The 25,839-nt window shown below is 39.1% G+C and overlaps 1 protein-coding gene across 1 annotated transcript; it reads right to left on the reverse strand.

Moving 5' to 3' along the window:
• Positions 1 to 339: 339 nt before the first annotated feature.
• Positions 340 to 25,839, reverse strand: GTPBP10 (GTP binding protein 10). Its single transcript, XM_007530228.3, has 10 exons — positions 25,684 to 25,839; positions 20,213 to 20,406; positions 18,451 to 18,542; positions 15,975 to 16,119; positions 11,940 to 12,013; positions 9,934 to 9,986; positions 7,309 to 7,416; positions 5,836 to 5,913; positions 2,941 to 3,064; positions 340 to 627 (listed from the first exon to the last, which is right to left on the reverse strand). Exons 1-10 carry the CDS (start codon positions 25,714 to 25,716, stop codon positions 377 to 379), a joined length of 1,152 nt encoding a protein of 383 aa, XP_007530290.1. The 5' UTR covers positions 25,717 to 25,839; the 3' UTR covers positions 340 to 376.

Genomic DNA, 25,839 nt, shown 5'->3' on the forward strand with positions numbered 1-25,839 from the left:
CATGGCATCAAAAACTGAATACAGGGTCTCATATATGGTAAGGCACGGACTCTAACAGTCAATCTCCAAGCCCCTAGAGGTATGTTAAGTACAGGAACATGATGATACATACTATTGTAAGTGTGGTGATAATTTTTTTTCTTCAGCAATAGATACAAATCGTTTATGCAGATGCAGAGGTCTATGTGGCCATGAAATTATTAGCTGTCATTTTTAGCTCTCATTTTTACTGCTCTTATTGCAAAACAACTTTTAAAAGCTTTTGAATGACAGTTTATGTGTCCAGGTTGGTAGCAGCCTTCAAAAAGAAATGTTTGTGGAAAAACTTTTCAAATGAAGAAAATTTAAATAAAATTTTTAATAGATGTAAACTGCATCATTGGGGCATGATAACACCACTCGTCAATGGTGGCTCACTGTGTGATGCTGCATTAGTCATCTGTAAATTAAGCAGCTGTTTATGATGGTATGCATCATTTTCTTGGTTGGCTTGTTCATCTAGAGATTTTCTTATATAGTCCTTTAACTTGTCAATTCCTTCCCCAGTAATTGCAGAGATGGGGATGACATGTTGGAACTCCACAGTCTTTTCTGGAATCATATTTTCCTCAAACAAATGCAGAAAATCTGGGGGGGGGGGGGGAGAACAGAAAACTTAGTTCATGTTGTCTTTCAAAGTCAAAAACTGCTAGTGGTTTGATCTGTAAACCAAGGAAGTGAAAACGCAGCATTAATAATTCCTTTTTTTATGCTTACAAGCTCTTAGAGCCTGTGGCTTTTGCTAATGACAATGGCAAGGTTCTTGGCACATGACAGATGCTTAATATTTGTTGAATTAAACATTTCAGACCAAATTAAATATGATGACTTAAGTTTAGATGTATTACAGAAGATAACGTTCTTTTTTTAAAAAATATTTTATTTATTTATTAATGAGAAAGATAGGAGGAGAAAGAAAGAACCAGACATCACTCTGGCACATGTGCTGCCGGGGATTGAACTCAGGGCCTCATGCTTGAGAGTCCAAAGCTTTATCACTGCACCAACTCCCGGACCACGAGAAGATAACGTTCTTATAGAATTAATGTTGTATTCTTTTGGGGGGTGCTAATAAACATGGCAATATAATTCCCCGGGGGGGGGGACTTTCTATAAAAATAATGTAATTCAGAGAGTTGGGCGGTAGAGCAGCAGGTTAAGCGCAAGTGGCGCAAAGCTCAAGGACCAGTGAAAGGATCCTGGTTGGAGCCCCTGGCTCCTCACCTGCAGGGGATTCACTTCACAGGCGGTGAAGCAGGTCTGCAGGTGTCTATCTTTCTCTCCCTGTCTCTGTCTCCCCTCCTCTCTCCATTTCTCTCTGTCTTACTCATTAACAACAACAATAATAACTACAACAATAAAAAACAAGGGCAACAAAATGGAATAAATATTTTTTAAAATAATGTAATTCATTATTTGTAATGTTCTAGCTTGCTTCGGTACATAAGTGGCTTTGAGCTGTGTACAGAATTATCTCAGGTGCTAGGATTCATATTGACATTGAGTACAGGAAGAGTTTTTACTTTTTCCTCATCTCTGCCACTAAGGCAATGAGAAAGAAGATGGCATCTATGGCCATACCACCCTGAACACTCCTGATCTCGTCTGATTTTGGAAGCTAAGCAGGGTCGGGCCTGGTTAGTACTTGGATGGAAGAAAGAAGATGGCATAGTGATGAGATAAGTTAACAGCAGGAGCAAATGATCAGAGTACAAGCAGCAAGGACATTGAGAGATTCCCCCAACCCCCAAAGATGTTCCTAGCACACCCTCCCACCCACCCCCCACACTCCCAAGACAGTAAGTTGCAGTTGGAAGAGATCTCTTAAGATGCAGAACTTTAATTTGGAGAGCAGGGGACGTAATGTAAACTCTTGGTATCCAATCCTATTATGATCGTATTCTTTTTTATTACTATTATTATATTTATTTATTCCCTTTTGTTGCCCTTGTTTTATTGTTGTAGTAATTATTATTGACGTCATTGTTGTTGGATAGGACAGAGAGAATAGGAGACAGGAGGGGAGGACAGAGAGGGGGAGAGAAAGACACCTGCAGACCTGCTTCACCGCTTGTAAAACGACTCCCCCAAACTGGGATCCGTACGCCAATCCTTGGCTTTGCGCCACATGTGCTTAACCTGCTGTGCTACCACCTGACTCCCTATGATTGTATTCTTAACAACACTGCAATGGTAGGCAAGAAACTACAGATTACAAACTGTGTGGAAGTCATGACAGCTGCATCCTGATGACTTTGCTGAGAACAGTGTTAGTGCATACCATATTGATATTCAGACTTCATAGCAACAGACTTCCAGGGCAAGTTCTGTAAGGAGAGCTTACCCACCTCAGCAAGTAAGAGATTTAGCTGGAGAGTGAGAGAAATGTATCATGAGCACTAACTCCTGGCAGAAAAACAGACTTGACTTTAATTAACCCACACGAGATTGCTAAGAAAACAAATTGCATCTTTATAGTTAGCAAACTTTATAAACAACAGTTAAAGAAATTCACTGCCACTAAATTTGTCTTATTGGAAATGCTAAGGGAGGGTGGGCTGGATATGGTGTAGTATTATATTTTTAAGAGGTGTGGTTTTTTACTTCTAAAATATATTCTTATAAACCACTGTCACCTCAAAAGAAAAATAAATAAATGGTTTTTACGGCATGTAATCTTTGAGTCAAAGTACCTGCTCTGGCACATACAATGTTGGGGATCAATCTCAGGGCCTCATACATGTTAAGTCCTATATTCTACCTGCTGAGGCACCTCCCTAGCCTCTACTTTTTTCTTTTCAAAACTAGCAACAATCAGTTTCCCACTGATTACAGCACTTAGCGCTCTATGCACAGAGTAGGTATTCAGTAAACTTGTCATTAAATGAAGAATGGGTTTACCTTTAGGGTTCTGGAGTTGGTTCATCAGTTCATGAAATTTATCTTGGGCACCTGGCAAGTCCATTTTATTAACTGCCAGGAGTGCAGGCTTTGTTTGGAGTTCCTCTTTGTACAATTCCAACTCCTGTCAATTCAAAGAATAAAAAAATAAATCTTGTTAAGATATCAATATAAACTTTCTACTTGGTAATTTCATTTTCTTGATAGACTTGGGTAATCTAAAAGCCATTCATATCTCTGAGATGCAGTCAATTTTATCAGTCACAAAACTAGCTAGCAGCTAGCAGAGGAGATAAAAAAAAAACAAAAAACTTCCTGCTTTTATCATGTAATAGTGTATTTTAGTTCACATTACCTTAAGACACAGATGTGGTATTGTGACCAGAGCTAAATACAAATTTGTGAACTTCTATGAAGCACAAAGATGAAATTTAGAAATGTATGACAATCTAATACTATTCCTGTACTATTCTAAGAGAAAAGTAGATGTGTTCAGGGGTAAACCTTTGTATTAGGCAATGGTTTCTTATTAAAAAAAAAGTGTTGTTGCTGCTGTTGCTATTATATTATTATTATCATTCTTCTTCTTCTTATTATTATTATTATTTTAACCAGAGCACTGCTCAGTTTTGGCTTATGGTGGTCCCAAGGGCTAAACCTAAGAACCTGGAGCCTTGGATATAAAACTTGCCTCACATAATCATTAAGCTGTCTCCCTCGCCCTAGGCAACTAAAAAAAGAAGAAAATAAACCAATGAGACTTCATTAAAATTAAAAATGTGTGCATCAAGGGATGAAAAAAAGAGAGTGAGAGAAAAGATAACTTACAGAATGGGAAAAAAAATTTCAATCAATGTATCTGAAAAGGGACTTGTATACAAAATATAAAGACTTCATCAATAAAAGAGATAAAATTCCAATTCAACAGTGAGAAATGAATCTGTATAGACTCATCTCCAAAGGCATTCAAATGGATAACAATCAAATGAAAAATTTAACATCATTAGTTACTAGAGAATGCAACCCAAAACTACATCCCTACTAGGGTGGCTAAAATTAATAAAACAGATAATTAGTGTTGTCATTTATGTGGAAAAATTAGAACTTTCATATATTTTCACTTGGATTATAAAAAAGGTGCAATGGTGCACCCACTTCGAAAATAGTTTGGCCATGGGAGTCAGGTGGTAGTGCAGCAGGTTAAGCGCACATGGCGCAAAGCGTTAATGGACCGGCATAAGAATCCCGGTTGGAACTATTCCAAGCTTGGGATCCATGATTGCTCAACAAATTGTTTGGCTTCATATGTTAACTCTCTTTTCAATCACCAGGTTCCAGATGCCACCAGGATGCTGGCTAGGCTTCCCTGGATTGAAGACCCCACCAATGTGTCCTGGAGCTCAGCTTCCCCAGAGTCACACCCTACTAGGGAAAGAGAGAGGCAGACTGGGGGTATGGACCGACCAGTCAACGCCCTTGTTCAGCGGGGAAGCAATTACAGAAGCCAGACCTTCTACCTTCTGCAACCCTCAACGACCCTGGGTCCATGCTCCCAGAGGGATAGAGAATGGGAAAGCTACCATGGGAGGGGTTGGGTTATGGGGATTGGGTGTTGGGAATTGTGTGGAGTTGTACCACTCCTACCTTATGCTTTTGTTCACTAATCCTTTCTTAAATAAAAAATTAAAAAAAAAAAAAAAAAAGAATCCCGGTTGGAGCCCCCGGCTCCCCACCTGCAGGGGAGTCGCTTCACAGGCGGTGAAGCAGGTCTGCAGGTGTCTTTCTCTCCCCTTCTCTGTCTTTCCCTTCTCTCTCCATTTCTCTCTGTCCTATTCAACAACGACGACATTATAACAACAATAAAACAAGGGCAATAAAAGGGAATAAATAAATAAATATTTAAAAAGAAAAAAGTTTGGCCATTTCTCAAAATATTGAACACAATTTTACATTCAAGCTAAATAAAAGCAAGTTGCACTAAAACCTATATACAATATCTATAGCAGTAGTATTCATGACAGGAAAAAACAGGCCAAAGGAAATGGGAGTATATAAAATCCCAGAAGTGAATGACACTTTGTGGCAGAACTAAATCATATTGTTACATCCAAACTATAAAGATGATGGGTGCTGGGGCAGAGACAGACAAACTGTAGAGCCAACCTTCCAGACATCATAAATAATGTTCAGGTTAGTCTTTAACCTACTAGCAATGGAAGACAAGGAAAGTGTTTTAATCAAAGAACAAATATCAGTTTTTTTGTTTTTTTTTTTAACATTTTTGTTTATTTGTAATTGACAGAGAGAAATTGAGAGGAGGGGGGAAATGGAGAGAGAAAGAGACAGAGGCACCTGCAGCCCTGCTTCACCACTTTCGAAGCTTTCCTCCCTGCAGGTGGGGACCAGGGGCTTGAACCTGGGTCCTTGCACACTGTAATGTGTGTGCTTAACCAGGTGTGCCACCGCCCAGGCCCTTTTTGGTTTTGTTTTTTTTTTAAGACACTCTATCTGGCAAATGAGAAATGAAGTAAAAGAAATGGGACAGTGGTTCGGAAGAGGCTTACAACATTCCAATGAATAAGGTTGTTGATGACTGTAACAGGGTAGAAAAAGACAAGTAGATAGATTCCACAAAGATTTAGGATATAGTTTGATGTAGATGGCAAGAAAGAAAAAAAATCACCACCCAGTTTTCTGGTTTACATTCTCAGCAAAGTTCTGGAAGAGATTAGAGTTTACAAAAACTTTTTTTTAAAAAAATATTCTCTTTATTTCTCATAAATAAATACATAAACATTTTAAGTAGAGGTGAATAAAAATGTTTATTATATTCACATAATCTTATATGCCTACATATTAGACAAGATGTAGAACACATTAGAACAGAAAACTTACTTTGTTAAGTAGTACTATGGTTTCAAAAGCTGTTCTATAGTGAGTTTGGGAGGAGAGTTGAAAACCACAAATATCAACCTGAAAAAAAAAGGAAAGGTAGTAAGAACATTCAACACAAGGACAACAGCTAAACATTTGTTTTGAAGTAGCTTAGTTCTGTTACACTAAAGCAAACAAACAAACAACAACAACAAAAACTCCCAATGAGAAGGTGCTCAAAGTCACTGATCATCAGAGAAATGTAAATAAAGACAATGATAAGATACCACTTACATTTGTGAGAATGTCATAAATCAGAAAGGACAGAAACAACAAATACTGGAGGGATGTAGTGAAAAAGGGGACACTTCTGCACTGCTGACGGGAGTGTAAAATGGTCCAGCCACTGTGGAAAGCAGTCTGGAGATTTCTCAGAACACTAGAAAGGACCTACCCTATTAACCCACAATTCCTCTTACCCAAAGGAAACAAAAACATCTATCAGAAGAGATCTATGTAGGTCTATGTTCTTGGCAGCACAATCTGTTATCCCCAGAATCTGAAAACATCCCAGATATCCAATGTCAGATGAGTGGCTAAAAAAAAAACTGTGGTATATATACACGGAAGAATACCACTCAGCTGTTAAAAATGACAAAGTCATTTCCTTTGCATCATCTTGGAGAGAATTTAAAGATACCATGTTAAGTGAGATCAACCAAAAGGAGAAGGACAAATACCAAATGATCTCACTCATAAATGGGACTTAGTATATGGAGACAGGGAGGGAGAACAAGTTAAACATGGACTGGACATGGTGCGTCGAAGCGAAAGACTCCAGGAAAGAAGGGGGAAGGAGGAATAAAAGAGAACTGTAGTGTCCTGGTGCATAATGAAACTACACCCATGTGCCAATGAATACACTGTAAACTATTAACCCCCTCAATGAAAATAAAAAATAAATAAGCAGTCCCAAACCATTTAGTTTTTATTTATTAATTCAAAATAAGTCCAAGAAAATGAGATGTCATTATAACTACCATTATCCTGATAAAGTGGCAGTCAATAAAATGAGAAATATAAGATAATTTATACCATAGCCACCATATATATACATACATAGTTATCATCAATAACATAAGGGGAAAGAAAACTTTATCACATAAGAGCACATAAAAATATTAAGGGATCAATCCTTGATAATTATGGGCAAACATATAGCTGATAAACAATGCTGTTGGCACCCCTATATTACAGATGAAGACTATTTACTGTATTTGACCCCCCATCTACATACTTAATAGAGCAACATATGCCAATATTTTTTTTGTTTGTTTGTTTTTTTTGTTGATGACTTTTTTTTAAATTTTTTATTTAAGAAAGGATTAGTGAACAAAAGCATATTTTATCTTTAAATCTCATTACTATGAAAGCATGTTGGCAAACTGACTTTTATATTCATTTGAACATTTCACTGGCATTCATTTAACTTACAACAAAAAGTAGTTGTTTGGTCCTTTCTATATGCTTGAGGAATTTGTGACCCATTCCTTTGTTCATATGTGCTCCTTCTATTAAGCCAGGAAGATCAGCTACTGATATCTAAAACAAAGTCAAATGATTTGATAAAAATAATAATAATAATATATAAAAGCTGCATCCTGAAATTTTAATGACATTTCAATAGAAACAGTTCCTAATTTATGATTACTACAACAGTTTTGCAAAAAGTCAAGAGATCTTGATATTGAAGTTAAGGTATTAAGAGTCAAATGCTGGGCCAGTGAAATAGGCCACCTGGGAAGTAGCCTGCTAGGCCGTACACATGACCTAAGTTCAAGACCAGCTTGTATTCGACTGTCAGAAAAATCATGGAATATTTTTGCACATAAAAATATGTCAAGGGTGGGGGTAGATATCATAATGGTTATGCGAAGAGACTCTCATGCCTGAAGCTCCAAAGTCCTAGGTTCAGTCCTTCGCACCACCATGAGCCAGAGCTGATAGTGCTTTGGGAAGGAAGAAAAAAGGAAGGAAGGAAGGAAGGAAGGAAGGAAGAAAGGAAGGAAGGAAGAAATGTCGTGATTTTTTAACAGTCCAATATATGAAAAAGTCAGTCCTGGAAATGAAGAAAAGTACAAAAAGAGTCAAAGTCTACTGTTATTAGAAACTAGAATTCAGCTGGTAGGAAGCAGAAATTGCATGTCTAAGGTTCCTGGCTGAGTCCCTGGAACTGTGTACTCTGATTTCTATCACTCCATGTGAAATTCTATCTCATAAAAATAAAAAAATAATAAATCTTATAAAAAGGAAACTAGAGTGTCATTTTTATTTATTAACCTAACAATTTATTTAGGAATTTTATGGTTCACTTTAACATGTATTAATTACATACTCTTTTGAATTTCATAAATTATACTGTTTACTATGTACTTTTCAAAATTTTAAATATGAATTCCTGGAAGTTTACAAGAATATTATACCAATAGGCATTTACTAAGTATACTCCTGCAAGGCTGTAGTTGTTGTTTTTTACAGCCAGGAATTCTGTGGGGCTTCCTGCTTGTACAATTTCAACACTTTCTTCCTTTTTTTATTAATAGGAGAGGGGTAGTGAGGGAGAGAAAAGAGAGATACCACAGCACTGTTCAACCACCTGTGAAACTTCCTCTCAGAGTACTGATCCCATTTGGTTGGGGGCTTGAACCTGGTTTTTCACACATGGTGATGTATACATACCAGGTGACTTATCTCCTGGCCTCTACTCCTATAGTTTCATTCTATCTGTATCTGACATTGTTACTTCCCATATATATATATTTTTTTTTTAACCAGAGCACTGCTCAGCTCTGGCTGAGTGTGGGGGATTGAACCTGGAGTTTTGGAGCTATCTACCCCCACCCTCATTGTTATTTTTCTATTTACATTCTACCAGGATTACTGGTCATTCTTTAAAAAGTAAAGGATTTAGTGCTGCTATATTCCTTTTGAAAATGACAAGAGTTATTTATTAACCATGATTCTATACTGGTGGCTTTCAAGATTCACTATGCATTGTATTTATCTAGACAATTTACATTAACTACAAATGACCAGATTCTGCACACCAAAGGTTTAACTTCAAGGTTTCATTTATCATAGCTGTTCTTTTTATTATTATTAATTTATCTTAGTGACTTAATAATGGTTTATAAAGTCATAAAGTGACAGGGGTATAGTTCTATCCCACACCCACCACAAAAGTTCTGTGACACCCTCTGCCCTTGCCCTGGGATAACCAACCACTTTGGGTCTCACAAAGTCTTAGAGACATTTCAGCTGCATTTTTTAAAAATCATGTTCATGTGTTTCAATTCTTTATATAGCACATGTGAGCAAAATCATCCAATAGTTGTTTTTCAGAGAAATGCAGTTCATTTGGTAACAGATATAAAGAGTAACAGATATAAAGGTAACAGATATATAAGAGTCTATAAATGGGGGGGGGCAAAATTCTTCTACTTTACCTCGTAACATAATCATTATGCAAAAAAAAATCATGCCTGAGGCTCTAGGGCCTCATGTTCATTGTACTGTCAAAAAATAGTTTTTAATAGTTAGATGAGGACAGTATTCACTCAATTAAAAAAGAATAAAATCACTTCTATAAATTTTAGGAAAATGTTCTTAGAAAATGAAAACTAATAATAAAATATGGTCATAAAAATGAAATTGCAATGAGGACTCGAAGAGATTAAACAGATAAGGTAGATGTAATGACAAATTGAACCTAATCATTGAAAGAAACAAATTACATTGCAGATAATGAAACAGTTCAATAGTGCTCAGTAAAATTCATATGATCATAGTTTAACTTACTATAAGTCTGGCTACTTTTCCTGTATTATAAAGTCCAACTACCTAAATCAATATTTTTATTTATTTATTGGATAGAGACAGAGAAAAAATGGAGATGAAAGGGGGAGATAGAGACAACTGCAGATGAAATTTCCCTCAGCAGGTGGGGACTTGAACCAGGTCCTTGTGCATTGTTAACATGAGTGGTCAACTGGGTGCATCACTGCCCAACCCCTTAAATACTTTCATTTCTTGGCAAATAGCTTGCTTTTAAAGTCCCACCTGTTTGAAATCATCATACATAATTTTCCCAAGTTCAGGCTTTAACGTTGTAACTAAAAGAAAAAAACAACAATACATTAAGCTAAAGTGAAATATAGTTAAAGTTATCTTAGCATTATGTATAAAACAAATATTTTCTGTAAATAATTTAATTCAGATCATATTCTCAATAGAAGAAACAATTTTTATTGTTATTTATAATGTACTTAGAAAAAGATAAACATAGAATTTTATAATCTGTATATGCATAGATCTAATCAAATTAGTGAATCTCACAGTCCCTCTACTGCATTTTAAATAATATAGTAAACGTGTTAGAGAGTGAGAAACAATTTAGTATTCTTTTTAAAATTTTCTTTTTTTAAATTACCTTTTATTATTTATTTATTTATTTGGATAGAGACAGCCAGAAATCGAGAAGGAAGGGGGTGATAGAGAGGGAGAGAGACACAGAGATACCTGCAGCCCTGCTTTATCTTGTGAAGCTTTCCCCCTGCAGTTGGGGGCCGGGGGCTCAAACCTGGGTCCTTGTGCACTATAACATGTACGCTCAACCAGGTGCACCACCCCCTGGCCTCACAATTTAGTTTTCTACTACTCCATCTGTGAGTGAATTTGTACTCTCCCTCCTTGCCTTCCTTGGTCAACACCAGAAATTCAATCTTTGTGACAACTTTTTCAGGTAGAGGACAGAGACAAAGAAGGTGGGAGGGGGGGAGTCACCAGCACTGAAGCTTCCTTCAGTGTCCTGTGAATCAGGCTTAAACCTGGGTCATATACATGACAAAGCAGCATACTATCCAAGTGAGTTATTTTGCCAGTTCAGTGGCTCACTGTTCTTCCTAGACCGATTTATGCATCATAAAAATCCATTTTTATACTACATGTTGATTCTTTTGGAAAGTAAAGATAAGACTACCGACTGCTTTTAAGATCAAATAGTCTGCACTGCACTGCCTATAACATGTTTTCACATCTTGAGTCCCTCCTGTTCCAGAGACACACAAATCCACTGTCTCCTATCAGAGGGTATATGCTATTACCTCTGACTGAAAGACAAATAACCTCCACTGTCTGTCACTGATTAATTCATATATATTCTTACCACAGTTCCTTAAAAAGTCTACAGCAGTCACCTATGCTCTGCCATAGAAGTCTACACAGGGAGAGGGCTGGCGAATGACATACTTGACTGACTGCACATACTACAATGTGGAAGGACATGGGTTCAAGCTCCTGGTCTCCCACTGCTGGGGGGGGAAGATTCATGAGTGAAGCAGTGCTGCAGGTGTCTCTTTTTCTCTCTCCCTCTCTACTGAGCCCCTCTCCATTTCTTTCTCTATCAAACAAATTAATTTTAAAAATAAGTATACATTTCTTTATTTTCATTGATAGCATATGCCCCCACCCCCCACCCCCGCCAGGTCTGCAAGTTCAATAAAAGTCAGAACAGTTGCTGTTACTGCTTAGCAATCTCTCTAACTCCACAACTCCCTTCTATGGTTCTTATTTAACAAATGAATCAAAGAATTTATCTCTGCCTTTCTAGTATTTATCACAGTGGTCAATAAACAGTAAGTGCTCATAAAATCATAGCTATACTAAACAAATATATGCAACAGGGAAATAAGTGCAACAATCTAAGAATGTAGCAAAAAGTAGAAACTGTTGAGAATTAGAGATTTAAAAGACTGACAGCAAATGAATACAGCCTACAGGCAAGAGTTTTCTAACAACTAAGGTTGCCCTTACAGCTGGCATCTTATTCAAACTCAGAAAAAGATCAATATTTTAAAATTTATCTCCACTTGGAGGCCAGGCAATGGCACAACTAGTTGAGTACACAAGGGCTTGGGTTCAAACCCCAGCTCCACACCTGCAGGAAGGACATTCCCCCCGCCAGCCCCCCCCACACACCACCAATTTCTCTGTCCTATTAAGTAAAATAGAAAGACAGAAAAAACAACTATCTGCACACATTAAAATCCACAACAAATTATACTTGCATGCATAATCTGCAACTGCAGGTTTTGCATAAGAAATCTGACTTAATAATGAGGATTTTCCAGCGTTAGGAAATCTGAAATGAGAAAGAAAAATATATTATAACAAATGCTAATATTACTAGAGAGCCTGGCAGGAGTGCACTGGGCTAAGCACATATAGTACTAAGTGCAAGGATCCCAGCTCAAGCCTCTGGCCCCCCACCTGCAGGGGGGTTACTTTACAGATGATGAAGCATTCTGCAGGTGTCTATCTTTCCTCTATCTTCCCCTCCTAAGCTAAGGCTGCACCATTGTTGTCGTTTTCGACGGGTTAGCTTGTTTTCTCCGGGCTGGCTTCACTGGCGGGTAACAGATGACCCGGGACTCATGGCTGGGTTGTAGGCAGTATCTCTTTATTCATGCAGGACGCAGCATAATCTAAGACGAGCTAAGTTAAACTCAAAGTACAGTACTATAAAACTCACAATGCTGTCTTTATATATACTTCCCAAGTAGGGTGGAAACAGGATGTGACATAGAGAGGGTGGAGAGAAAAGTGACTGGTAAAAATCAGAGTGTGACAAGGAGGGGGCAGATTAGGCGAGAATCCTATCACTGAACCACAAATGCCCTGGGGGGAGGGTGGAACTTGTTAACAGTGGTTATGTAAATAGAATGAAGTGGTTATGTAAATAGAATAGTGTTAAGCAGGGGGGATTTAAACCAAATGAAACAGAAGGGGTCTCATGCATACCAACAATTCCCCTTTTCTTTTTAACTAATGGCCATTGCGGAGTGAACAGAAATGTATATTGTACAGGCGTTTTCAAAAGAACTGGCCTATGACATGGAAAACAAAATAGGCGAGCAGCAATAACCAGTGTGATGCCAAGTGGAGCTTTTCTTGCCTCAAAGGGCAAGGCCTAGCAGGCGAAAGGGTATTTCTTGCCTCTGGGAGTGCTTCATGCCTCTGGGGGCATCTCTTGCCTCAAAGGGCGATTTCTGCCTCTGTGGGCATCTCTTGCCTCTTGGGGCGCTTCATGCCTCTGTGGGCATAACCTAATAAGGAGGGGGAGTTTTCTGCCTCTGGGACAGAGCCTGCAGGCGAGGGGACATGGTCTATAACGTCTCAAGGCAATTGGCTGAAGTTAGTCTTTGAGAAACACAGCTGTGTGTACCAGTAAGTCCGATGGAGGTGTCAGTCCAAAGTAGCTGACCACAGAAGAAAATGCCGGAGGATGAAACGCTGCACGTCTGTCTCGATGGGGAATGTTGGCCACCAGAATTCTGCTTTTCTGTAGAGAGTGAGCTTTCGAGTCTGTGAATCTGTTTCTTCAGGTCGTGCCAGGTCACATCATTGGTTTCCGGGGGCGATGTCAGAGAACAGGGGTCCAAATGGATTTCCGGGAATTCCATTTGAGTAGATGCTTTTTCATGTGAAGACTTGACAGCTGAAATTCACTTACTTGTCAAACAAAACTTGTAGCAGATTAGAAGTTTACTATCATTGATAACTCCATTATAATTGGAAGTCCTTTCTAGTATCATTTCAAGGTTGTTAAAACACTTTAAACTCAATAAAATGTGGAAAGGTAAACAGAAGAACCACGGTTAAAAGCCTTAGGCATGAGAATAATTAACATAATCATTGCACTATCTGCCCCACCCATAACTCATACAGTTTTCAGGATTAAACGTTTCAGATTCAAGTCAAGACGTAAAAGAGAAATCAAAGGAGGGAAAAAACAATTTTTTTGGATTGTTTCTGGATGTCTCTAGAAATCATGGCTGCATCCAGCATTTTTTTTTTAAGTCAATGTCAAACAAAAATTCAGTCATTCAAATCATTCTCTTACGAAACGCAACTTGAACCAGATTATCAAGATCTCACCATGTAGGATTAAGAATCCCCGGAGGGCGTCCTAGTCCAAAAAGCTCCTCAAAATTCCATTTAGGGTGCTTCTGACTGTTCTTGCTGGATTGCTTCAGGCACCCATTTTTAAAAGTGTCTTCCCATCGAAGAAAGAATCCAATCAGGAGAGTAGAACTAACCACATGTCTCCATACTTGGGAACTGCCAGGGTACTCGAGAATGTTCTTCAAATTCGAGTAGTCCTTCTCCATGGGAAACATTCGAGAAGAAGTCCAGAAAGTCCCAGGGGAAATCCCCATGCATATCCCAAGGTCTACGATCACAGTCATAAAGAACCAAACTGTGGCCCGGAGCAAAATGTAGTTCTTTTCCTCGGGAAACATGAGAGAGGGAATCCAGAAAGTCCAAGGAGAAATCTCCGTGCATCTCCCAAGCTCTATGATCCCAGTCATAAGAAACCAAAGTTCTCGGTCAGGGAACCGAAGTGTGGCCCAGAGTAAAATGTTCCAGAGACAGAGTAACTGTCTCATGATGAAACAATAGAGGCTTTGGCAAACCTCTTCATAAGTAGAAGAGAAGACCATGGTGCATAGGTAAGCAAAGTCTTCACTTATCTGGGAGTTGCACAGGTCCGGTCCCACGTTGTAGGCGCCATATGTTGTTTTCGACGGGTTAGCTTGTTTTCTCCGGGCTGGCTTCACTGGCGGGTAACAGATGACCCGGGACTCATGGCTGGGTTGTAGGCAGTATCTCTTTATTCATGCAGGACGCAGCATAATCTAAGACGAGCTAAGTTAAACTCAAAGTACAGTACTATAAAACTCACAATGCTGTCTTTATATATACTTCCCAAGTAGGGTGGAAACAGGATGTGACATAGAGAGGGTGGAGAGAAAAGTGACTGGTAAAAATCAGAGTGTGACAAGGAGGGGGCAGATTAGGCGAGAATCCTATCACTGAACCACAAATGCCCTGGAGGGAGGGTGGAACTTGTTAACAGTGGTTATGTAAATAGAATGAAGTGGTTATGTAAATAGAATAGTGTTAAGCAGGGGGGATTTAAACCAAATGAAACAGAAGGGGTCTCATGCATACCAACACATTGTAGGCCATATTTTCAGATACAGAGCAAGGGACATATAGTACAGCACCAAATGTCCTTCCAGTGTGGCGGGTTTTTGTTGTTGTTGTTGTCATCGTCATGATTTGTTTAACAAATTTCAACTCATAGTGCATAAAAATAATGGGGAATCTACGGAGAGGGTCATATAAGAGATGGTTTTCCTAAATTTCATTCAGATTAGTTTCAATTAATTTATTAAATAAATGAAAATATAAGTTGGTATGGAACTATGGAAAATAATTTTTTTCTTTAAATATTCCAAAAGCCAGAGCTACCATATGATCTATTAATTCCACTCTCAGGTGTTTATCTGGAGAAAAAAAAAAAAAGCCTCAAAAGCACACCCATGATCACTGTAGCATTATTTACATTAGCGAAGACATGCAAGTGTCCTAAGCATCCACTGGTAAGGAAATGGATAAGTGGAAAAAAAATGGATTCAGTCATATGTAAAATATAATCAAATAAACCAAACGCACTCAGAAAAACAAAACACCAAAACTAATTCTTAGATTTGGTGAAAAGTATGATTGTTATTGAAGTAGTGTTGGGGGAGACTAGTGATAGGGTAAAGGAGGAATAAGTAGAAGGTTATTCTCCTTGACAAGCATCTATAAAATTCTGTGTTGGGGGCTAGGCAGTGAAACACCTGGCAGAGCACACACGACCGTGCACTAGGACCAAAATTCAAGTCCTAGTCCCCATCTGTAGGGGTAAAGCTTCATGAGAAAGTACTACAGGTGTCTCTCTTACTCTCCCACCCTCTTCTCCAACCCCTTCTCCCCATCTCTCTATCTTTATGAGAAAAAAGAAGGGGGGAAAAGCCACCAGGAGTGGTAGAGTCATACAGGTAACAAGCCTCAACAATAACACTGGTAGCAAAAAACAAAACCTATGTTGGAAATATAAAAATAACTGCATTTAGTAGTATTCTCAATGTAAACAAACTGTGCACACATTCCATAAATGAGAAAGAAGGCTGGCTCCAGATTACCATTTACATTTATTTTCTACCCATAAGCAATCTCTCTGAAAGTATTAAAATAGTAATGATACTCACCCTACTAGGCCTACATCAGCTATAAGTTTTAGATCAAGATGAATTATTTGTTTCTGGCCTTTCAGTGGTAAGAAGTTTGTAAGTAATTTACCACCGAGACCTCCTTTAGCTACCAAAATTCTGTCATTCTCTTTATTGAGTTCTCCTAAAAAATAAAAATAAATTAGAGCAAAGATTAGTAAGTGAAGCTAATCACAAATGCCATTTTTTTTCTTGTAGAAAGAAATAGAAAAAAAAATCTAATTTACAAATATGAAAGGCTAAGCAATGAATCTGATTTCCATGTGTGCAACCAGTGGAAGAGATTACCTATGTTTTAAAAACAAATACTTATATCTTTAATCTAATCTTATTTTTATTTATTTTACATATTTATTTCAGAGCCGGGGCCTCATATATGTACATTTTCACAGCTCCCAGGCTGCTTTTTAAAAAATATTTATTTATTTATTCCCTTTTGTTGCCCTTGTTATTTTACTGATGTGGTTATTATGCTGACATTGTTGATGTTGTTACTGATGTCACTGTTGTTAGATAGGACAGACAGAAATGGAGAGGGGAGGGGAAGACAGAGAGGGGAGAGAAAGACAGACACCTGCAGACCTGCTTCACCGCCTTGTGAACTGACTCCTCTGCAGGTGGGGAGCTGGGGGCTTGAACCCGGACCCTTACACCAGTCCTTGTGCTTTGCGTCATGTGTGCTTAACCCGCTGCGCTACCGCCCGACTCCCCCTAGGCTGCTTTTTTTCCCTCATTTAGATGAGGGTGGGGGAGATACTACAGTACTAGACCCAACCTTCAAGCCTGGGCTAGGCAAATAGCAAGACATTCATCCTACCAGGTGAGCTCTCTCCAACCTTAGAATTCCTTCCTTCCTTCCTTTCCTCTCTCCCACCTACCAGGGTTATCACTGATGCTTGCTGTCTATAGGACTACACTGTTTACAAAAGCCGATTTTTTTTTTCCCTCTGATAGAGAGTAGGAGACAGAAACAGGAAGAGAAATAGAGAAGAGAGCAGCACTCATCTACCACTCTTGAAACTCCTCCCTGCAAGTGAGGACCAGCAGCTTGAAATTAGATCTTCACCCAGAGCAGTAATGTATGTGCTATTTGAATATGCCTCAACCCAATTTTATTTTTTTAAGATTTTTTATTGATTTAATAATGAGAGAATCAGTGGTCTTGGGAGGTGATGCAGTGGATAAAGCACTGGAACCTCAAGCATGAGGTCCTCAGTTAAAGCCCTGATAGCACATTTACCATAGTGATGTCTAGTTCTTTCTCTCCTCCTACCTTTCTCACTAATAAATACATAAAATCTTTTTTAAAAAATGAGAGAATCAGAACATCACTCTAACATACATGGTACCAGAGATCAAACTCATGACCACATGCTTGCAAGTCCTGCATTCTACATCACCTCTTTTGCTCTTTCCATTTTATTGGATAAGAATATGAGAAACTGGGGGCCAGCAGCAGCACAGCGGGTTAAGAATGTGAGAAATTGAGAGGAATGAGGGAGATAAAAAGGGAACAAGAAAGATAAACACCTGTAGACCTACTTTACTACATGTGAAGCATTCCCCCTGCTGGTGGGGAGTAGGGATTCGATCCCAGGTCCTTATGCATGGTAATGTGTATGCTACTGCCTGACCTCCTCTACCTCATATCTTAAGGGAGCTCTTTAACATAATCTTAAAGCTAGAAGTTAATTTTGAACAGTTTTTATATAAAGTTTTAAAGATATTTATTAGTGGCCAGAGGGGTAGCAGCAGAGTTCATTCCTTGCACGTGTGAGGCCCACAATTCAATATTCGATGCTATATATTATGGAATGGTGCTCTCATGTCTACCTCTCAGAATATAAAAAATAATTTATAAAACACAAAGCAGAACTTGGACTGGAGTCGGTGCACTGCACTCAAGTAAAAGACTCTGTGGTGGGGGGAGAGTTCAGGTCCTGCAACATAATGGCAAAGAAGGACCTATTGAGGGTTGAATTGTTATGTAGAAAACTGACAAATGGTATGCATATACAAACTACTGTATTTTACTGTAGACTGTAAACCACTAATCCCCCAATCAAGAAATTAATAAGGGGCCGGGTGGTGGCACACTTAGTTGAGAGCACATATTTCAGTGCACAAGGACCCAGGCTCGAGCCCCTGGTCCCCCCCTGCAGGGGGAAAGCTTTGCAAGTGGCGAAGCAGTGCTGCAGGTGTCTCTTTCTCTCTCCCTCTCCATCACCCCTTCCCTCATGATTTCTGACTATTTCTATCCAATAAATAAATAAAGATAATAAATTTTTAAAAATTAATAAAAATAAAATGATAAATTATAAAATGCTTTTATAAATAGCAGGACTACTTAATTATTTTAAAAAGCCTAGGACTCAAGAGCTATTCCTCATAATATCTAACCAATACTAAAAAATGTGCACTTATGTCACAACCTTAAAATAAAATGTACACTTACCTATAATTTTACCATTTTCATCAGTTACTGAAATACCTACAGGTACAGGTATTTCACAGTCTTTTCCTTTGGAGCCTTTCAGTGCACTAACCCTACAAAAAATGATCAAGCTAAGTTAAAATAGTAAAAATGACTCGGGCTTCAAGCAAATGTAATGGTTATAAAGATGAATAGCAACCAGTTCTTAAGCAGAGGCTAAATGAACAAATAATAAAGAAAAATGTATCCATTATTTCTTTGCATTTTGTATCACCATATCCCAATAAAAATAATATTAAGTAATAACTCCAGGTATCAAACAAACCAAGAAGTCATTTTAACTCAAAGCTAAAATATCATAGGCCTGAAAAAAATCATTGCTACCTTATAAACTAGAAAAACAGAAAAAATCTATTTAATAACAAATCAAAAACATGACATCAAGAAGCACCACACAGAGCAGGAGGAGATAGCATAATGGTATGCAAACAGAGGCTCTGAGGTCCCAAGTCCCTCATAATACTATAAGCCAGAGCTGAGTAGTGCTCTGGTGAAAAGAAAAGGAAAGGAAAGGAAAGAAAAGGAGGAGGGGAGGGGAGGGGAGGGGAGGGGAGGGGAGGGGAGGGGAGGGGAGGGGAGGGGAGGGGAGGGGAGAGGAGGGAAGAAAAGAAAATGGGGCACCAGAACAACTGGGTAGCTTCAGGGATGGTGGAGTACTATGGTGATAATTCCATCCCTCCTGTCATTCTCTCCCTTTATGAAAAGAAGAAAGAGGAGGAGGAGAAGAAGAAAGAGAAAAAATTGACCCAGGTGGTACAATTTTATATGCAGTGAGGCCCCAGTGCCTTACACACACACGCACGCACGCACGCACGCACCTAACTTTAAATAAGAATACTTTATTCTAGAGTATCTGACTACTTTCAAAACTATTCTCAAGAGAATAAATTAGTACAAACTTCTAACTACACTTCTGGGGATTTACTGTAAAAATGCTATAAAAGTGAACAAGGTGAATATACAAAAGTATATTTATTGTATTTGACTATAAAGTAAAATAATAACATTTACTATGTAGGCATTTTGAACAATTTCCTGATATGGAAAGAGAAGTTAAATACTGTTCTTTCATTTTTATGTCCCCCCATTTTATTTATCTATCTATAATTAATTAATTTTGTATAATTAATTATGTATAAAAGCATAGGAAAATTGTTTAATAGTGGTTATCTCTGGGTGAGAGAATTACAGGTTACTGACATTAATCATTTTATTTTGTTTGATTTGTTGTTGTTGTTGTTGTTGTTGCTGGGGCCTTGCATGGGATGCATGATTTCATTGCTCCAGGCTGACTTCATCATTCAGAGACAGACAGATCACAGCACCAGAGCTTCCTCAGATGTCACTGTGGCACTACCTATGTGGTGTGTTGAGGCTGTATACTCTTTTATGCACCACTAATCTGAACACAGAATAAGACAGCAAATTCAGCAACCTTACTTTTCCACTGAAAATCTCCATTGATAAATCACATTACTTTGGGGGAGCCACGGCAGCCTGACAGCTATGGGTTCAGCTCTGGCACCACACTGGAGCACCACTAATGGGACCAAGGGTGCTCTATAGTACTGTGATATCACATTTTCACTAGAATTGAAACAAATACTATAGACTTTTACAGTTACAAGTGAATGCAAAACATAATTAACTTCAACTTTCATCTTTTCACTTTCTTCCCCGGAGGGATTAATTTATGAACTAAATCTATTCAGTACATACTCACCGACTATTAGCTCCTTCTCCAGCCACAAATCTTTTCTGAGGATACTTGCTTTTAAGTCCTTTTAAAGTAGTCCTGTCATGGGCCACAACCCAGACATCACCACCTTTTCCACCTTCTCCACCTAAACGAGGGTAACCCATTCCACCACTTCCTCCCCTGGTGAAGAGTCTTAGGTTATCAACGAAGTTTCCATACTTTAGAAAAAGAGAAAGAGAAACTTTATATAACAATTGTACTTAACAGCTTTGTTGTCACTCAACTTCTACAACACATTCCATAATGACTTTGTGTATTCCAAATTTCACCAGGTCTACTCTACCTTTCTTATCTTCTCTCTTGAGATATTTTCCTTTATTTTAAAACTACAGATGTTCTGTCCCTCTAAAGGTCTCTGACACTGGCTCACTTTTCAATCTAAACTACACTCCTGGGTGATCACCTAACTACTACTTATCATCTAAGTTGGATAATCTCTACATCTACTATGTTGGAGAGCTCCACCAGGATATAAGTAACTAAGGCAAGATCTGTATTTAATTTCTAGCTGAAGCCCTCAATACATAATTTGCTCCTAAGGTTTTAGTTGACAGGATAATTGTGATGGGGATAGCATTCAGAGCCTCAAGCATGCTCTATCCATTGTGTAATCTTCCAGCCCCACAGTAATTTCTCAAATTCTTAATATTCACAATTACTAGCCCTTTAGGATAGTTACTGCAATGGATTGCAATAGACAGAAACAAAGTGCTGATTCAAAGTATAGGCTTTACCAAGTTGCAGATGCTATCAAGATTCCATCCTGACTTCCTCACCAATGTGTCCCGGAACCTCACCTCTCCAGAGACCTACCTCACTAGGGAAAGGCAGAAATAGGCTGGGGGTATGGACTGACATACTAACGTTCAGTGGAGAAGCAATCACAGAAGCCAGAACTCCCACATTCTGCAACCCAAAAAAAATTTTGGTCCATACTCCCAGTGGGGGGAGAAATTATAGGGGAAGATAACCAGAGGGCTCTGAACTCTTAACTCCATCTGGACCCAGAGAGAAAAGAAAAAAGGAAGAACATAGAGAAGTATCAATAGGTGTAGATGTGACTTAGAAAGAGAAGGCAGGACCATTAAAAAAAAAAATTAAAGGCAAATATACACAAATAAAGACAGTTAAAGAAACAATAGTTAGGGGAGTAGGGTGGTAGCACAGCAGGTTAAATGCAGGTGGTGCAAAGCACAAGGACCAGCATAAGGAAGCAGGTCTGCAGGTATCTTTCTCTCCCCCTCTGTCTTCCCCTCCTCTCTCCATTTCTCTCTGTCCTATCCAACAACAACAACAATAATAACCATGACAATAAAACAACAAGGGCAACAAGAGAATAAATAAATAAATATTAAAAAAAAAACAAAAAACAATAGTTAGCCCATATCTGCAACCATGGGAGAACAACTGTAACTTCTGATGGAAGGAATGGGATACAGAACTCTGGTGATGGGAATGGTGTGGAATTATATCCCTATTATCTTAGAATTTTATAAATCAATATTAAGTCACTAATACAGTTAAAAAAGTAGGGAGGGGAAGGATACCCAGACATAGTAGGTGTGACACAGAAAGGAAGAGAAGGCAACACCATAGAAAAAAAATGGGCAAATGTATAGAAGTATATATAGATAGTTACAGAAATAATAGCCAATCCTTATCTGTGATCTTGGAAGAAGTAATACAGTTCCAACAGAGGGAATGGTGTCACATAACTCCGGTGGTGGGAAAGGTGTGGAATTATATCTGTTATCTTATAATTTTGTAAATCAATATTAACTCACTAATAAAAATACAAATAGGCTTTCAGTTGTATATGCAAATGAAAGCAATATAAGGGGAAATACAGAACTTTTCTCTAGGATGAAAGCTTAATCTTTGGTTTAGAGAGGTTTGGTCAGAAGTGCATCTTATCTCAATCACTCTTAAACTAACTTTTTCAGATAAATGACTACAAAAGCTGGATAAGGGCAAGAGACTGACATACTGTAATGAAAGCTCTTTCGGTCACTACCAGGTCACCCCATCATCTGGGGCCCTAGTCAGGGAGTCCTGGGATTGCCATATAGCTATGATGGACCTAGATCTCTTAACAAATCCCTCTCTCAACCATTGCTGGTCATCTCCATCAAAACAGCAATGTGGACCACCCTGTGGCCCTCTACAGGACCTTGCCCTCAATGTAAAACAACAACAGTAGGGACTAATCCACTCTCTAAAGGGAGGCTGGGTCAACATACTCTATCACTCTAGGAAGACAGGTCCTGAAATAAGTGCAGCCTAGGATATTCCTTGCTATAACCATATGAGCTCATACCTACAGGGACCTAGACGTTATACAGGTTCCTGTGCTGAACACGGACTTCAGATCAAATCTATGGGGTTTACAGTCAACAATATTTATATACTTATCCCATATTTGGGAGCTACTCTCTTCCCGGATCCAGCTTTCTAGTCCTATTTCCAACTCTGACATCATCTCCCCAGACAATACCATTAGCCCATCTGCATGTTAGCTAGCAGGCTCAGGCAAAAATTGGTAAAGTTACGGGACACTTCGAATATACCTAAAATAGACTTCCTAGCTTCTTCCAACATGAAGACCCCAAATCTCATCTGCTATACTCTTAACTTTAGGTTCCTGATTATTAAGCAATGTGTTCTGCTTTCTGTCTTAATCCTTTTCAGCCACCAAGTTGCAGATACTACCATAACGCCAACCTGACTTCCCTGGGCAGATGATCTCACCAATGTGTCCTGAAACCCTACTTCTCCAGAGCCCTGCCCCACTAGGGAAAGATAGAAACAAGCTGGGAGTATGGATCCACCTGCCAACGCCCATCTCCACCTTCTGCACTCCATAATGATCCTAGGTCCATACTCCTAGAGGGATAAAGAATAGGAAAGCTTCCAATGAAGGGCAAGGGAGGGAAGGGGTGGGGAGGGGATGGGATACAGAACTCTGGTGGTGGGAATTGTGTGGAATTGTACCCCACTTGTTCTATGGTCTTGTCTATCATTATTAAATCAATTTAAAAAGTACATCTTTTGTATAAAAATAGTATTCTTATAAACGGCATTCATTGAGAGTGTTGATGGCAGAAAGACTACAAGCAGCCTTTAATCAAATTCATCCACAAAAATGTTATTCTTCTTTAGATGAAGGATTAGTTATCTCATATATCCAAATACATGTTGATTACCTATTCTCTGGGAAAAAAAAAAAGAGCTGAACTGAGTATCTCATTCAGAAATATAGCAATCATGTCTTTCTTCCAATAAAAATTATCCTTTTTTTTTTTTTTTTAAAAACCCTGCTTTTAAAGTTCTATACCATGTATGGCCCTTTTTTTCTTCACCAAACTAATCTAGAGCCTTCAGAGATATCAGAAACCAAACTTAAAAAAGATTATCTCTGGTCAGAGATCTAGTTCAGTGGTAGAGTGCCTGCTTAGCAAGTAAAAGGTCCTGTGGGATGATCTCTAAACACAAACAGCCCCCCCCCCCATCATAATAAGGCAATGGCCAAGGCTGGGGAGATAACATAATGGTTACGCAAAGAGACTCTCAGGCCTGATGCTACAAATTCGCTGATTAGCATCTGGGGCCCTAATCGGGGAGTCCTGAGATTCCCAGACAGACCTGATGGGCCTAGAACTCGAATAAATCCCTCTCTCCATTGTTACCGGTCATTTCTGTCAGGAACAACAAAACTGACCCCTTTGTGGGCCCCCATAGGATCTTGCTCTCAACTTGGATCAACAATGGTAGAGAATGTTCCATCCTCCAAAGGGAGGAGAGGCAACATACTTTATGCTACACCTGAGGAAGATAGGTCAGAAGTGGACAGCTTGGAATGTTCCTATTCATGACCACAGAATGTAAGCTCAGATCTAGAGGGATGCAGAGGTCACACAGGCTCCTAAGCTAATTATGGGCCCCTGATCACATCAATTCTATGGGGCTTACAGTCAACAACATTTATACCACTTCCCCATATTAGGGAGCTACTCTATTCCCTGATCCAGCTTTCTGGTCCTTTTCCCAGCCATGACACCATCTCCCCAGACAGTAACTTGGATCTATCTGCATATCAGATTTCAGGCTCAAGCAAAACAAACAACAACAACAACAAAAAAAAACCAACACTAGTATAGCTACAGGCCCTTTGAAATATAACTAAAATATGCCTACTAGCTATCAACAAAATGGAAGAACCCTTCCCCCCCAACACTTCATCTGCACTATTCAAGCCTTTAAGTCCATGACTGCTCAACAATTTGTTTGGCTTTGCATGTTAACTCTCTTTTCAGACACTAGGTTCCAAATGCTAGCATGATACTGACCAGACTTCCCTGGACAGACAACCCTACCAATGTAATGTGTCCTGGAGCTCCGCTTCCCCAGAGCCCTTCCCCACTAGGGAAAGAGAGAGACAGGCTGGGAGTATGGATCGACCAGTCAACACCCATGTTCAGCGAGGAAGCAATTACAGAAGCCAGACCTTCCACCTTCTGCATCCCACGATGACCTTGGGTCCATACTCCCAGAGGGTTAAAGAAAAGGAAAGCTATCAGGGGAAGGGATGGGATACAGAGTTCTGGTGGTGGGAATTGTGTGAAGTTGTACCCCTCTTATCCTATGGTTTTGTCAATGTTTCTTTTTTATAAATAAAATTTTTTTAAAAAAAAAGAATAGGAAAGCTATCAGGGGAGGGGGTGGAATACAGAGTTCTGGTGGTGGGAACTATGTGGAATTGTACCCCTCTTATTCTATGGTTTTGTCAATGTTTCCTTTTTATAAATAAAAATTGAAAACAAAAAACAAATTCGCTGGTTCAATCTCCTGCTGAGCTGGCCAAATTACAGTACTGACTTACTATCAAGTAACATTACTAGTAAGTCTCTTAAAATTTTTAAATTTGAAGCAAATACATTTATTTTGCAGAAAGGCTTCTAAGACCCGCACAGCACAACTGACCTTGCAAGCGGGCAAACCAATACTTATTTTCGTTCTTAAAAACAACGCACTAGAGGTAGTGTGTGTGTGTATGAACAGGCTGTGATTATAATTACCTAAAACTTAAGTAGTAAAAAAAAAAAAATACCCCCTACATTACACACACCAAATGGTCGAAAAGGCATCGGTAGGTATCCCAGCATTTTCACTCCACGTGCATATTAATTCGCCAGAGGAACCTGAAACCTTCCCGCCCCCAAAACTCCCGTAAACAAACATGAGTCCAAGCTAACCCGGTAAACCCTTCCCACCCCTCCCATATTAAGCCCGACTCCTGGAGAGGCTGAAAGGACAAGGCAGAGGCCTCGAGAAAGAAAAAGTGGGTAGAGAGGGGAGCGAAGGAGAGTCTGAGCCCTCAACCGAGGCTCGAGGTATTAAGGCCTTAAGAGTCAGGCTGGGGAACGTCAGTCACGGACCTTTCTGAAGAACACGCAGCTGCAGCGCACCATCACTGCTACGCCAGGATGCCACGACCCTCTCCCGCTGAAGCTTTGGGCACTGAAGTGCCGCGCGAGCTTTTTACGTCATCTCAGGCCGCCGAGTTTAAATTCCGTCAACTCTCTCCCGATGAG

This window comes from Erinaceus europaeus, chromosome 8 (assembly GCF_950295315.1).
Source record: "Erinaceus europaeus chromosome 8, mEriEur2.1, whole genome shotgun sequence".
In the NCBI taxonomy this organism is placed as follows: Eukaryota; Metazoa; Chordata; class Mammalia; order Eulipotyphla; family Erinaceidae; genus Erinaceus; species Erinaceus europaeus.